This window comes from Mobula hypostoma, chromosome 9, assembly GCF_963921235.1.
Source record: "Mobula hypostoma chromosome 9, sMobHyp1.1, whole genome shotgun sequence".
Lineage (NCBI taxonomy): Eukaryota > Metazoa > Chordata > Chondrichthyes > Myliobatiformes > Myliobatidae > Mobula > Mobula hypostoma.
The window spans coordinates 150,239,802-150,255,644 of NC_086105.1; the positions used below are offsets into that span (position 1 = coordinate 150,239,802).

The following is a 15,843-nucleotide window of genomic DNA, read 5'->3' on the forward strand; positions in this document are numbered from 1 at the left end:
TTCTCCGCGGCAATGTATTGGTCCGTGGCCTGGGGGTTTGGGTGGTGGAATACTGGGGTGTCATCTCATCGTCATCTATTTCCATCAGGGCAGGCAGGTCATCTTCTTCTATGTCTGCCTGCCTCGATGTCAAAGGTCGAGGTTCGTCATCTGCTGTGGCTGATGTGGAAGGCTTGAAAAATGACAGTATGCTTGACTGCTAGCCTTGCGCATTTTTCTATCATACAGTTCTTTGTAAGCACTCAAACTATCCTGCAAATATGCCGTAAACCGACGTACATTTTCAAAATTAAAGTCGTACTTTATCATTGCAGTGAAAATCTCACGCAGTTGCTTCACGTTCAGTTCCTGGGCGACTTCACTTTCGGTCCGTTCGCTACTGCATTCGGTTTCGATTGTTATCCTTTCCTCTTCCAATTGCATCAGCTCTTCATCTATCAGTTCTTGGTCATGGGATGCCAAAACCCCTTCAACATCATCTTCGTCAACTTCCACAAGCCAAACTCACTTTGTCCTTACTTTGTTCACCACGATTGAAACGCTTAATTATGTCTAGTTTTACGCTAAGTGTAACACCCTTATGAGCACTTTTAGGCTTTTCTGATACCTTAGAACTCATCTTGCAACGGCTGCTCACAGGCTCATGTTTAAACAATGCTGGCGAGAATGCAGTTCCGGGGGAGGAACTTGGCTGCTCGGGGCATGCGCTGCCTTTTATCGTGCGCTGCTTTTTTCGCACGCTGCCTTTTTTTGTAACAGTGAAAACACCTGTTAGCGAAAACAGGTAACTAATGTAGTCTTTTGTAATAGCGAGGTTTCGTAAAGCGAATGTTCGAAAAGCGGGGGACACCTGTACTCTCAAAATTTCACATTTGAAGGCTCCCACTTACCAAGTACACCTTTGCCAGAAAACAACCTACCGCAATCCACACTTGCCAGATCCTTTCTGATACCTGCAAAATTGACCTACTCTTTTCCATAATTACTCTAAAACAAATGGGATTATGATCACGAGATGCAAAGTGTTCCCCTACACTAACTTCCCTGTCACCTGCCCTGACTAATTTCCTTATAGGAAATCTAGTATCGCACTCTCTCTAGTTGGGACTTCTATGTACTGATTAAGGAAACTTTCCCAAAAAACATTTGATAAACTCTTTCTCATCCATTCTTTTACAATATGGCTGACCCGGTCAATCTGTGGAAAGTTAAAATCACCTATCACAACCGTACGCTTCTTGCAGCTGTCTGCGATCTCTCTGCAAATGTGCTCCTTTAAGCCCCACGGCCCGCGGACTGTTGGGTTGTCTAAAATATAATCCCATTTTCACAATCATAAACACGAGGAATTCTGCAGATGCTGGAAATTCAAGCAACACACATCAAAGTTGCTGGTGAACACAGCAGGCCAGGAAGCATCTCTAGGAAGATGTTTCGGGCCAAGACCCTTCGTCAGGACTAACTGAAGGAAGAGCTAGTAAGAGATTTGAAAGTGGGAGGGGGAGGGGGAGATCCACGGCCTCCTCTACTGTAATTCCACACCCCATTCCCATTCTGATATGTCTATCCACGGCCTCCTCTACTGTAAAGATGAAGCCCCAATCAGGTTGGAAGAACAACACCTTATATTCCGTCTGGGTAGCCTCCAACCTGATGGCATGAACATTGACTTCTCTAACTTCTGCTAATGCCCCACCTCCCCCTCGTACCCCATCTGTTATTTATTTTTATACACACATTCTTTTTCTCTCTCTCTCTCTCCTTTTTCTCCTTCTGTCCCTCTGACTATACCCCTTGCCCATCCTCTGGTTCCCCCCCTCTTGTCTTTCTCCCCAGATCTTCTGTCCCATGATCCTCTCACCTGTCCAGCTCTTGGCTCCATCCCTGCCCCTCCTGTCTTCTCCTATCATTTTGGATCTCCCCCTCCTCCTCCCACTTTCAAATCTTTTACTTACTCTTCCTTCAGTTAGTCCTGACGAAGGGTCTCGGCCTGAAATGTCAACTGTACCTCCTCCTAGAGATGCTGCCTGGCCTGCTGTGTTCACCAGCAACTTTGATGTGTGTTGCTATCACAATCATACCTTTCTTTTTCTTCAGTTCAGACCATAAAGACTCACTAAATGAGCTCTCTAGTCTGTCCTGCCATGACATTTTCCCTGACTAGTAATGCCAGCCCTCCCTCTTTAATCCATTCCACAATGTCATGTTTCAAACAATGGAACCCCGTATCACTGAGCTGCCAGTCCTGCCCCCTGCAACCAAGTCTCTGTAAGGGCTACAATGTCATAATTCCACTTGCTGATCCATGCCCAAAGCTCACCTGCTTTCTCTACAATACTTCTTGCATTGAAATATACACAGCTTAGAACATTGGTCCCACCACGCTCAACCGGACTTCCCATGTAGATTTAACAACATGTCTCCAAGTGCACTCCACTTATCACTTGAGAAGAGACCTGCAGAGAAGTGAATATTCATTGAATATGAATCTAAGATCCCGTATCGTTGAAGGATCAGGGTTGTGCCTAGGTGTATTCAGTAAAAACTGAAGAAAAGCCTGAGCACAAGAGTGTATCAGGGAGAAAAAGCAAAGAAAAATTTCAGAGCACTCAGCTTCTAAGCAGAGTCCATTTGTTCACAATGTCCTAGTTAGGGAATTGAAGTTTAAGGGAAAACAGGTACTTGGTACCAACGGATAGTGAGGCCCGGTGAAGATAACCCAGGTAAGAGCCTGATACCTAACTTCACGTTGCAATATTTCCAGGTTTCCACTGAAGCTCAGTTAAGAGTCTGTAGGCCTTTTAATCCAAAAAGATACAGCAGCAAAGAAGTTAGAGTAGAACAGCACACTCCTGTGAATCTAAATGGACCGGAATGGTATCATTAACTAAGGGTCAAGCAGAAACGTAGTCTGCAATGGTTTAAGGAATGTTGCAGCACCAAGATGCTTCTGTCTTGGTTTTCTTTAAAAGTAGCTCTGAAGGTGTGAAAGTTTTCTTCACAATAACTCACTGCTTTCTTGAACAAATAGGAAACCACTTCCCTGAAGACAACTTTCACAGATAAGGAAAATACTTCTGTGTGATAAGAAGAATCTGTTCTGTTTATTGATCAAATGATCTTAACAGTTCACATTAACTGGAACATTTGCTCTTGACATTCATCTAACAGAGTTGGGAAGACTTTTGACACCAGGCTAGAATGAATGCCTGTCCTCAATTAATCTGTGATCCCATTGCAAATTCAAAGTCTCCCCCCCACCCCAGACCTTTCCTCTTTTCCCTTGCTCCCCCCCGCAATGTACCACCAGGCTCAAGGACAGGTTTGATCCCGCTGTCAAACAGACCCCTGGTACAGTAAACTGGACTCTGCTTGCACCGCACTTTACTTTCGCTGTAACTTAACACTTTGTGCTACCTCAGTGCACCTACATGAATTAATCTGTAAGAATGGCATGTTGGACAAGTTTTTCACCATGACCATAATAAACCCATTAAATTCACCATTTTATTCCACGTATCACATTACATTTCATTTCCAGCTCTAGCACTGACTGGCTAGCAATAAGCTTCCAACGCCAGCTGCTTGCTTTAGTCCAGAAGTCGCCTGGAAGACAGTGCAGCAAAGAGTGACAAGGCAGACATCAGTAAGCAAGCAGGCGGACTAGCCCTGTACCTTAGAGAATGGTGTTCAGGCCCCAGCTATTCACCACGAAACAATGGTTTGCAGGGTTGAAATGTCATGACTGAAGTATGTTGATAAGCCAAAAGGAAGTGTGATTCTGGGGTATGCCCTCAATTAATCTGTGATACCATTGCAAATTTGTCCCGGGCCATCAGAGGCAAAGCGTGCACACACTCAGCGAACCCACAGCCACTTCCAGGACAGCGGCGACACGCGGCACATGTGGAAGGGCATTCAGGACATCACCTGCCTGTGCTGGTGATGCCTCCCTCCCAGATGCATTGAACAACTTCTACGCTCGTTTTGAGGCGGAAAGTGACGTGGCAGCGAGGAAGACCACCCCTCCTCCAAATGGTCAGGTGCTGTGTCTTACCGTGGCTGATGTGAGGAGAACCCCTTGCAGGGTCAACCCACGGAAGGATGCTGGACCAGACAATATTCTTGGCAGTGCTTAGAGGATGTGCAGACCAGCTAGCACAGATTCTCACTGACATCTTCAACATCTCCCTGAGCAGCGCCATCGTTCCTACGTGCTTCAAGGCCGCCACCATCTTCCCCGTGCCGAAGTCTTCAGTGCCCTGCCTCAACGACTACCGTTCCATCGCACTCACATCCATCATCATGAATATCTGCTCTTTTTCAAGTACGGGACCGTGCACAATCCTGATTTGATAGAGACAGATGTGAGAGCACAGCGGAACATCTGGAAAACTTCTGAAATGCCTGCTTTGCTACCACTGCTATTGTGTGGTAACCGGAATCTCCGGAGCTGAAGGCCCCGAAATCCTCGGCTTTGCGTGTTTCAGCGGCCGGGGAGAAGTCGAAGGCGTTCGGCAGAGGATGGCGCTCGGGAGGCTGTATCGGAAAGGCTGCTTGGAAGCTTGGAGTTTTCGGACGGATGGACTCAGGGTCGGCTGTGGTCGGCTGCTTCCAAGGTATTGGCAAGTTGACGGTGCCTGGAGGTTTATGGCAGGGAGTTTCTCCCTTTTGCCGCCTGCTATCGGGGACTCAGTCGATCAACTCGGGACTTTGAGGCTTTTTTTTTACTGTGCCTATGGTCTGTTCTTTATCAAATTATGGTATTGCTTTGCACTGCTGTAACTATATGTTATAATTATGTGGTTCTGTCAGTGTTAGTCTTTGGTCTGTCTTGTTTTCTGTGATATCACTCCGGAGAAACATTATATCATTTCTTAATGCATGCATTTCTAATGACAATGAAAGAGGACTGAGTATTCTCATAATCTAATCTAATCTAATAAAGTGTTTCGAGAGGCTCGTCATGAGGCACATCAAGACCCTGCTGCCCCCCTCACTGGACCCCCTGCAGTTCGCGTACCGTCCCAACCGTTCAACAGACGACGCCATTGCCATCACCCTCCACCTGGCCCTAACCCACCTGGACAAAAAAGACACATACGTTCGAATGCTATTCATAGACTTCAGTTCAGCATTCAACACAATCGTTCCTCAGAAATTGATTGGAAAGCTGAGCCTACCGGGCCTGAACACCTCCCTCTGCAACTGGATCCTAGACTTCCTGACTGGGAGACCTCAGTCAGTCCGGATTGGGAGCAGCATCTCCAGCACCATCACACTGAGCACGGGGGCCCCCAGGGCTGTGTGCTCAGTCCACTGCTGTTCACTCTGCTGACCCACGACTGTGCTGCAACACACAGCTCGAACCACATCATCAAGTTCGCCGATGACACGACCGTGGTGGGTCTCATTAGCAAGAACGATGAGTCAGCATACAGAGAGGAGGTGCTGCGGCTAATGGACTGGTGCAGAGCCGACAACCTGTCTCTGAATGTGAACAAAACAAAAGAGATGGTTGTTGACTTCAGGAGGACACGGAGCGACCACTCTCCGCTGAACATCGACGACTCCTCCGAAGAGATTGTTAACAGCACCAAATTTCTTGGTGTTCACCTGGTGGAGAATCTCACCTGGTCCCTCAACACCAGCTCCATAGCCAAGAAAGCCTAGCAGTGTCTCTACTTTCTGCGAAGGCTGAGAAAAGTCCATCTCCCACCCCCCATCCTCATCATATTCTACAGAGGATGCATTGAGAGCATCCTGAGCAGCTGCATCACTGCCTGGTTCGGAAATTGCACCACCTCGGATCGCAAGACCCTGCAGCGGATAGTGAGGTCAGCTGAGAAGATCATCAGGATCTCTCTTCCCGCCATTACAGACATTTTACACCACACGCTGCATCTGCAGAGCAAACAGCATTATGAAGGACCCCACGCACCCCTCATACAAATTCTTCTCCCTCCTGCCATCTGGCAAAAGGTACCGAAGCATTCGGGCTCTCACAACCAGACTGTGTAACAGTGTCTTCCCCCAAGCCATCAGACTCCTCAATACCCAGAGCCTGGACTGACACCAACCTACTGCCCTCTACTGTGCCTATTGTCTTGTTTATTATTTATTGTAATGCCTGCACTGTTTTGTGCACTTTATGCAGTCCTGGGTAGGTCTGTAGTCTAGTGTAGTTTCTGTGTTGTTTTACGTAGTTCAGTGTAGTTTTTGTATTGTTTCATGTAGCACCATGGTCCTGAAAAACGTCTCGTTTTTACTGGGTACTGTACCAGCAGTTACGGTCGAAATGACAATAAAAAGTGACTTGACTTGACTTGAAATTCAAAGATCTCTCCCACTCGGGATACTCTCTCATTCCCCGCACCTCCCAAGAATTCTCAGCGTCTGAATCTGGTTTAATATCACTAGCATATGTTGTGAAATTTGTTATTTTGTGGCAGCAGCACATTGTAATACACAATAAAAAAATAATAAAAACCCTATAAATTACAATAAGAACTATATACATATTATACACACACACACAATACATACACAGACACACATATACATACATATATTAAAACACTTACACAGTAGGCTCATGATGAGTTAGCTATTTCTGTGAACACAAACTAACAGCAACAGATCTCTACAATGCATGGAAATAACGCTGAAAGATCATTACCAGTAAATAAACACATCTGGAACCGATATAAATCGTAAAAGTTTGAATTTTATTCTAAGGGAAAATAAGACAATTAGCTGCATGAATACTGACAGACACCCATGCAAATTTATTGTTCACCCAGGAACAATTAGGACAGATTTAGCTCACACCAGTATAAACTTAAGGTTGAAATTGTATTGACAAAATATTCTGAGGTATAACAAACAAAATAAGGAAAGGGCCCATCACACACATTCATACCCGCGTAATACATCCACATGCTTCAGTTCGCTTATTCAGGTACTGAAATAGCTTTGCGCTGAAGAACTAGTCCTAGTACAAAAAATATCTATGTAATGTCCAAGTAAAAAGGCGTCAAACACCCCCAATGTTGTGTGCTAACTGAAAGCAATCCATACATTCTCCATGATACCACAGTCTGCACGAGGGTTTGCTAACATCTATATCTGTCCTTCCAAATGCTCCTCTGAGCGTTTCACCATGTCCTTCCGCCATGTACGTTGTCCTTTTCTCTCCTCTGTCTTTCTCCTTTTTTCCTGAAATCTTCTTGATCCCACGCTCTCTCTAGTACAACAGCTACCAGTTCTTTTCCCAGCCATCTTACTGGCCAAATAAGTTAACAAGACAAATCCTATTGGCTACTTCAAAAACCTAACTTATGAATTAAAATAAAAATTTAGTTAAATGGCAAAAATGAAATACTGGATTGTATAATGTAATTAAAGGAACACTTTCTTTTCTATCGATTGCATTTTGAGGAGATCTGGAGAAAATAAGATGCCCAACAGCATAACTCTGATAAATGAACACAAGGGCATAACCAGGGTATTACATATTTTAAGAAAATAGGTAGTGTAAACAGAGAGAGAAGAAACGTGAAGTAATGTTCACGAGTTCACTGCCCATTCAGAAACGTGATGGCAAAGAAAAAGCTGTCCCTAAAACCTTGTGCATGTGCCTTCAGGCCTCTGTTTGACAGGATATAAACCACATTCCACCAATTCCAACAAATGGACTTCCACTGAGTATGTTTGATGGATTGTTCCAATATTTCTTGGCTTTACATGAACAGGTATAGAGACAGGAAAGGAACAGAGAGATATGGGCAAATGTAGGAATATGTTGCTGTCACAGACAGGTTCCTCGGTCAGAGGGACAGGATAGGTACAAAGGCCTGTTTCTGTGCTTAATAAACTCCTTTCCTATATGCAGGTGCAGGTCTCCCCTCTATAAACATCACTATTTAAGTATAAAACACTTCTCTCCTTTCTGATGGAATTTGTTTTTAAGGAATTGCTATTTCATAATCAGCCACACAGCCAAACTGTAGCTGCTCTTAAACAGTCTCCTCTCAATGGAAAATTGTTGTATTCAGTACAGAAGTGTAAAGAAGAACGATATAGCTGTTACTCCGGATCCAATGCAGCACAAAAAAAAACACAATAAGATAAAGAACATAATAATTTAAAAATGCGATAAATATAAACTCTGTCACTATCTACAGTCTCAAGAGGTGTTTTAATTAAAAAATGCGATAAATATAAACTCTGTCACTATCTACAGTCTCAAGAGGTGTTTTAATTAAAAAATGCGATAAATATAAACTCTGTCACTATCTACAGTCTCAAGAGGTGTTTTATGCCCAGAGTAGTTACTTCTGAACTACTGATAGACAAATCACAGATTTTGAAATCAAAGCACTGTGAATATTCAGGGGAGGTAGCATTTGTTGAAAATTGTATCACTGCAATAGACTATATGCCGACTCTGTCAGTCAATAAGAACACTGTTGGTTTGTTTTTTTTTACCTCAGTGCCACTTTCCAGCACTCACACAACAGTCATCAATTCCCTCAATAGCCAATGTACTCAATGACTGAGTTTGAAAGAGCCAAGCCAAGCCCCTCCCTCAGCATGAAGGAATGCATTTTCATGTCATAAATGCCTGATCCAATTTTGAGAGTGACCCCTGACTCTAGGTACCCTAGAAAGGGGAAACATCCTCCCTGCACCCAGCCCTGATATAGTAACTCATTCTACTAAATGCAGGAGAACGCAGGCCTATTCTGTCCAATCTCTCTTGTACAGCCAGAAACAACAGATAGGCATCTCGGTCAGGTGGATGGGCCTGTCTCTGTGCCTACCCATACCCAGGACCTCCCCCCCTCCCCCCACACACACACAAAGTCCTTCAACATCAATAAGGACCCTTTAGGAGTGACACGGCTAATGTAATGCTATTACAGAACCAGTGACCCAGGTTCAATTTGGCTACTGTCTGTAAGGAATTTACACATTCTCCCCGTGACCCTGTGCATCTTCTCCAGGTACTCCAGTTTCCTCCCACATTCCAAAAATATATGGGCTACTTGCTCACGAGTATAATTGTGTGGCACGGACTCACTGGGCTGGAAGTATCTGTTACCGTGCTGTACCTCCAAATAAACTCCCCCCCCCAAGGAAAACACCTATTTAGGTTAGGAGTCAAGGGCGTATGCACTGCTCAGGTTGCAGTCTCACTGAGGCCTGTGCAACTACAATAAAACAATCTCACTTTTTCTGCTGAAATTCTGTCATAATGAAGAGCAACATACCATCTGCCTCCCTCTCCTTGCCACATCTGCACATTGGCTTTCAGTGTTTTCAGTAAAAGGCCACCGGATCCCTTTTGAACAGCAAAACCTCCCATTTCGACACTTTGTTTGGGTCACTGGATGAGCCAGACACTCACATGATTCATCCACATTCCCCGAAAGCCTCCGTGAACCCTCTTCCCTCAAACTCACACTTACTTTTCGCTTGTCAGCGTACATCAAACATGACATTCGAACCCTTCAAAACTTGTGGGCTGTGCTGGTCATTAACTATAAATGAGGCCTTTCACTGTCTGTTTTGATGTACATGTGACAAATAAAGCTAATCTTTTAAAAAGTGTTTAAATCTTTGTTTTATGACTGTTAACTCATTCTCAATTCCATCTGCCCCAACTTTACTGTCAAAGGTCCTTTATTGGCCCCGATTTGTACAATTAAACAAAATCACTCAACAGGCCTGGTCTCAAGGACTGCGCACAGTTCCCAAATGCTCACCTTTTATTCTAATCATCCTGGGTTCATAACCGGATGTCGCCCTGCAACTGCCACTCAGTATTATATTATTTAAAGAATGAAAATCACAACACCTTGGAGTATTTCTGTTGTACAAAGAGTCAGATAGATGCCCAGTGGAGTGGGAGCACTTTAACAAAAGTCACAGCTACACCTTGTTTGACGCACAGGCTTTGGGAGATGGTGGGGGCAGCCGCAGCTGCAGCAATACAGGGACAGGAGTACTAGGAGCAGCAGCTGACCTGTTCAACACCTCATCCCGATCAGCAAGTCGACTCTTGATTTTACTGGTTAGGTAGTCCAAGAATATCGTCCAGATATCAAGGCAAGAGAAATAACCCTCGTGACTGGGCTGTGAAAACAAAACAGAGAACATGTTTGTTGCCTCTCCAAACCAGCTACATAACAAAGATAAGGCCACAACGCAGCAGTCCAGATTCAGAACAAGCTATGTTACAAAAGGCTCAAGCAGCTCGAGAATCAGACTGAGAACTGAGACTAGCCTCACCTGATGGAAAGTGTACTTGAAGAGAAGGCCTAGAAACTCCACCACTGGGAACTGAGAGTTGGATTCGATCCTGCGCAGGTGCACGCTGACAAACAGACGCAGGAAGTCGGTGAACTTTTCCACATAACTACACGGGAAGATGATGAGAGTCATTCAACAGACAGTAAACACCAGAAGTCAAACTCTTTAATATTCTAGTACAGCACTGGAGGGATCTACAAAAGCTATTACTGCCACCAAGGTGGTAATTTACATTATAATGAATAAAGTGCTACAACAATAACCTTGGGGAGGAGAACTGGTAACTTCAGCTACTAAAACAGAATCACAGTGACTGTGTGGAAGATGGTCATTTGGGCTTTCATGTCCTCACTAACCTCATAGGGCCCTTCATCTACAATAGTCCCAATAAATGTCACAAATGGGGGACGGAGATGGGTGATCTTCTCCAGCGTTTACTGTCCTCTTTAGGGTCTCACAACTTCCTTACCACACAATGCTCCACTTTGAACCTGACAAATGAACTTATTTCCACCACTACCTAGCAGTGCACGCCAAACCCTAACCATTCCATGTTAATACATTGTATCATTTCTTAATGCATGTATGCATTTCTAAATGACAATAAAAGAGGACTGAGTGTTCTCATAATCTAATAAATTAAACACTTCCTCAACCTGTCCTACCACTTCAAAGTTTCATTTCTTATCAATGTATCCATATACAACTCTGAAATTTGTATTCTCCAGATAGCCAAGAGAAAAAGAAAGAATATGAAAGCTGTTCAGAATGAAACATCAACCCCACCCCACCCCCCCACAAAATCGAACAGGAACATCGACCCCAAACATCCCCTCCAATGCACAAATAACTAACAGAATATCAACCTCCAAACACCCTCCCCTCACACAATAAAATGGAAAAGGAACAGGCGGTAAAAAACACAGAATATAAAAATCATTAGTCTGAAAAAGTCCAGAGTCCATAAAGGCAATAGTCCAGTCCGGAAACACAGAACCACAATGCCATCCACCGATATCACCATAATTAATCGAGAGAGAGGGGCACCATACAAGGCAGAGAGGCCTACCCACCTGCCACAGTGAGCCACGTACCGACAGGCCGCTCACAGACTCCCTCTCCGACAGCGATGAAAACACAGGCTGTCGGTGAGAACCATACAGTGACAGGCCGCTCACAGACTCCCTCTCTGATAGCGATCAAAACACAGGTTGTCGGTGAGAGCCACATGGTGATAGGCCGCTCACAGACTCCCTCACTGACAGCGATCAAAACGCAGGTTGTCGGTGCTGAAACTCTCGCTCACTTCTATGTTCGCCTCATGTCTCAATCTTCAGATGCTTTAATCAGAGATCTAATGGACGCTTTAAATGGCGAAATGGAGTCGAACATCGGCTTGCGCCAAATCGCAGTTTCTTCACATTGAGATCGTCTGGGTACGTGCTTGATTGCTAGAATCTTCTCAGAGACAGCAAAGCGGTGGACCAGTCAAATGATCTCTAAACTGGCTCAGAAATGATCTCTAAACTGGCTCAGAAACGATCTCTAAACAGTCCCAGAAACACACTTAAGGTGAAAAACATACATAAAAGTACAAGAGGTATTTTCATGAGCTATCTGGAAAGTGTTGAACAAGATGCACGCTGGCGCTATCTTACAATGAATGCAAGATCATCCCCCAATCTCATGCCTTTGTAATCTTGTCAGAATTGCTCTCTCTCGTTCAAATTGCTTTCCTCATTCTTCCTACAAACAGGGTGGTTAAGAAGGCATATGGCATGCTTGTCTTTATTATTTGAGGCATTGAGTTCAAACGTCAGGAAGTTATGTTGCAGCTTTATAAAACTCTAGTTGGGCCACATTTGGAGTATTGCACAAAGTTCGGTCACCTCATTACAGGAGGGATATCGAGGCTGTTAAGAGGGTGCAGAAGAGGTTTACCAGAATGTTGCCTGGATTAGAGGACATGTGCTAGGGAAAAGTTGAATAGTTTAGGACTTTATTTCCTGGAACGCAGGAGAATGAGGAGAGATTTGATAGAGGGTTATAGATAGGGTAAATGCAAGCAGGCTTCTTCCCACTGCAGCTGTGTGAGACTGGAACTAAGAGGTCATGGGTTGAGGGCAAAAGCTGAAATACTTAAGGGGAACTTCTTCACTGGTGAGAGTATGGAACGAGCTGCCAGCAGAAGTGGTGAATGCGAGTTCGATTTCAGCATTTGTGAGAAGTTTGGATAGGTACACAGATGGGTGGGGTATGGAGTGCTATGGTCCAAGTGCAGATTGCTGGGACTAGGTAGAATAGATTGGCATGGACTAAAAAGGCCAAAGGGCTCATGTCTATGCTGTCATGTTCTATGACTCTATGGTAACTGGATTAAGTTAGTCAAGGGTAGCCTCACCACTGTGCTGGAACAACGACTTGGCATATGCTGTATAAAAACAGAACATTCTCAAAATGTGCATGTCAGGCATTACCTGTGAAAATAGAAACAAGAGACAATGTTTCCAATCTCTCATCAGAAGCCATGAATTCACCCAAGGCCATTGAGCTGAAATTTTCATTGCTCTCTCCTCTCTTTTCAACGATGTTGTCCAACATATGGAATATTTACAACATTTCCTGTTCAAATCAGAATTCCATAACTATATGGCTTACCTTTCTTCCAGCTCCTCTAGACGACTCTTGATGGAGTGTGCGTTATTCTCTTTGGTGATTTTCTGCAGCAGGTAGAATGTCTGCTGGAACATGCGTAGCAGATATTCCTCAAACTCCACGGGAACACAGTTCTTCGACATGAGTTCATTAATACAAGACATTGCCAACACACCCAGTCTGCCTCGCTCTGGCACCGAATTGTTGTTGTGGCCATTGCCGTTCACAGCAACTAACTTCTTGGCACGGGTATCACAGCCGAAACGGGCAAAATGAAAGATGGTGGTCAAGAGAGTTGGGGTGATACTGGTGGACAGTGGGATCCAGCTGAAAAGATGAGTCAGACAGTCTAAAGCCAAAGAACAAACATGTTCACTCTCTGGATCCAAAATTGGAATTGGTTGATTTAATAGTTTGGCAGCAAGTGGAGCTTGCAATAGGCTGCTGAGCAGATCACCTAACAGAAAAGAAAACCATTAGCTTGAACTTATTGATAGGTTCAGTGAAATGCATAAGTGTTGTAGGCATTAGTATCAGTTGTAAAGACTTTATACACAATCTCTTGCTAAGAACTCGATGAGCATTCCTGTTCCCACAACTGATTCATAGATTTTGCAAGAATGCCCATGTATTTCTTCATAGAGCAGAACATATCCAGTCTAAACTCCTTGGAACTGAACAATATAGCCAACTGATCTTTGTCATGTTTATCAATCAATTTCGCTTGTGTTACCTGCACCAATACTTTCCCTCAAGTTGCAGATAGGCTCGAGCAGAAATGCCTCAAATTCAAAATGGCAGCATGTTGCAATGATTGGTCTGAGAACCACAATCCAATTCCGTGAGAACCCCGAATACTCAAACTGGAGAATGCCTGAATTAATGTTAACATTACAGATGACACACTTCCGGCTTTCCCAGAGAAAAAATGGTTTATCTGATTCCTCGGAGGATGAAGAATTCTGGAACTGAAATTCTGAAGTGACGTAATAATCTTTGTGTATTGAATCTCCGCCAGTCCCGCGTCTGCTGAGATTTATTAGATTACACTTGTGACTTATTGTAAGGAATAACAGCGATATTAGTGCTAATAATTTGACCACTGGCATCCTCGCTCCTTAAACTATTGGAAAAGCAATGGACACAAGGCATTCTGCAGATGCTGGAAATCCGGAGCAACACATACAAAACGCTGGAGGAACTCAGCAGGTCTAGGAAGAGAAATAGACAGTCGACGTTTCCGGCCGAGACACTTCAGCGGCACAAATGACTCCAGTAAAACACCACTAACCTGGCATACTCAGGGCCTTGGTACTGGTGAACTGGCAGATTTATAAAGACTACTGGGTGTTATTCAAATATGAAGACCCTAACACACCTTTAACTAGGTTTTTATATTATAATATCACAGAGTATTATAGTAAACTCCACATGGAATTTGGCAAGTCCCAGGGCAAATGTAAATCCGAGGGAGCACAGAGATGACCCTTTGAGCCAGATGCGAAGGTTCAGATAGTGGGTTATTAAGAGTTTTTCTGAATGTTACTGTCCAGATCAATTCCCAGGATGGTGGAGGCTGCCCAAGAGGACAGAGTTAGAAGCCCAGACCTACACTCTTGAGTTTAGAGGAATGAGGACAATGTCAATGAAACCCACAAGTTCCTTACGAACCTTGGCAGGATTGATGCAGAGATGATGCATCTAAAATGGGGAGTCAAATGCTCAAATTAAGGAGTCAACCATTCAAGATGGATGTGAAACTCTGGAATTCCTGGCCCACGAGGGCCGTGTGCATTCATGACCAGGACTGATTACTTTTCTAGTATTAAGGGAATCAAGGGATCAGTGATGAAGGCCATTGAGAATAGAAAATTCAACAATGATCTCATTAAATGTGGAGCAAACCTGGGGTCAAATGGCCTGTATTTCTCATCTCTTTAAATGTCTCAACCAGTCTCCATTTAAATAGCTAGGTGAGACAAAGACTCTGCCTATTTCCATAAGGTCCACTGAACACAGAAACATTGTAAAGCTACATAAAACAGCTCTGAAACTACTCTGATTTGATGAGCACCTTTCGTGGACCTTGTGAAAACACGGAGGGTTCAAGTAATATGTCAGTAATGAACAGAAGCAGTGGGGGTTCTCTTACAGCCAAATCCCATCATTGTTTAATTAGACAATGATCAGTAAAAGGTCCATTCAATTTAAGGTCCAGTTACACAAATAACTGAACGTATACTTGGGCAGGAACTAGAAAACTAGCTTGTAACTATTTATATCACTAAAGCACGGTTGTGAGCAAGAACACAACAGTGGGAGGATATTTTACAGCAGGCTGCCAGCAACTAGAGGGACAACACATACTGAGAGTTGAATATCATAACTCAGAAAGTTACTTTCCCCAAGCAATGAGGCTGATCAACATCTCCACCCACTATTCCACCCCTCCACACCCCCAACCACCAAAACTTTATCAATTTCCTGTCCCAGTCATCTTATGTAGACACTCCTGTGCCTAGCATCAGATTATAAGCACACAATCTATGTATACAAGCAAGCTTATGTATTTACATTGATTGTGTTTTTTTGTGCTGGATCAAATCTGGAGTAGCAATTACTTCGTTCTCCTTTACACTGTGTATCAGAAATAACATTGACCAATCTTGAATCTATTCACAACAATATTACTGAAAGGAATTCATAACCCAGACCTATTTGATGCCACAAAAAATACAAGATATGGATGGTAAAGGGTCTGAGATGGTCGATCACAAACTGTGCCTGCAGCTGCAGACAAGGCCAGAGGGCGAGAGGAACGATCCATTGTGGTTGTGGTCAGAAACAGACAGGACGATAAATGGAGATGGG

General features: G+C 43.9%; 1 protein-coding gene across 1 annotated transcript in view; it reads right to left on the bottom strand.

Moving 5' to 3' along the window:
* xpo6 (exportin 6) overlaps positions 1-15,843 on the bottom strand; it is a 160,590-nt gene that overhangs the window by 56,463 nt on the left and 88,284 nt on the right. The window contains exons 7-9 of the mRNA XM_063059477.1: positions 12,976-13,429; positions 10,297-10,423; positions 10,031-10,140 (exon numbers count right to left, since the gene is read on the bottom strand). Coding sequence (XP_062915547.1) covers positions 10,031-10,140; positions 10,297-10,423; positions 12,976-13,429 — 691 coding nt within the window. The remainder of the gene's footprint in view (positions 1-10,030; positions 10,141-10,296; positions 10,424-12,975; positions 13,430-15,843) is intronic.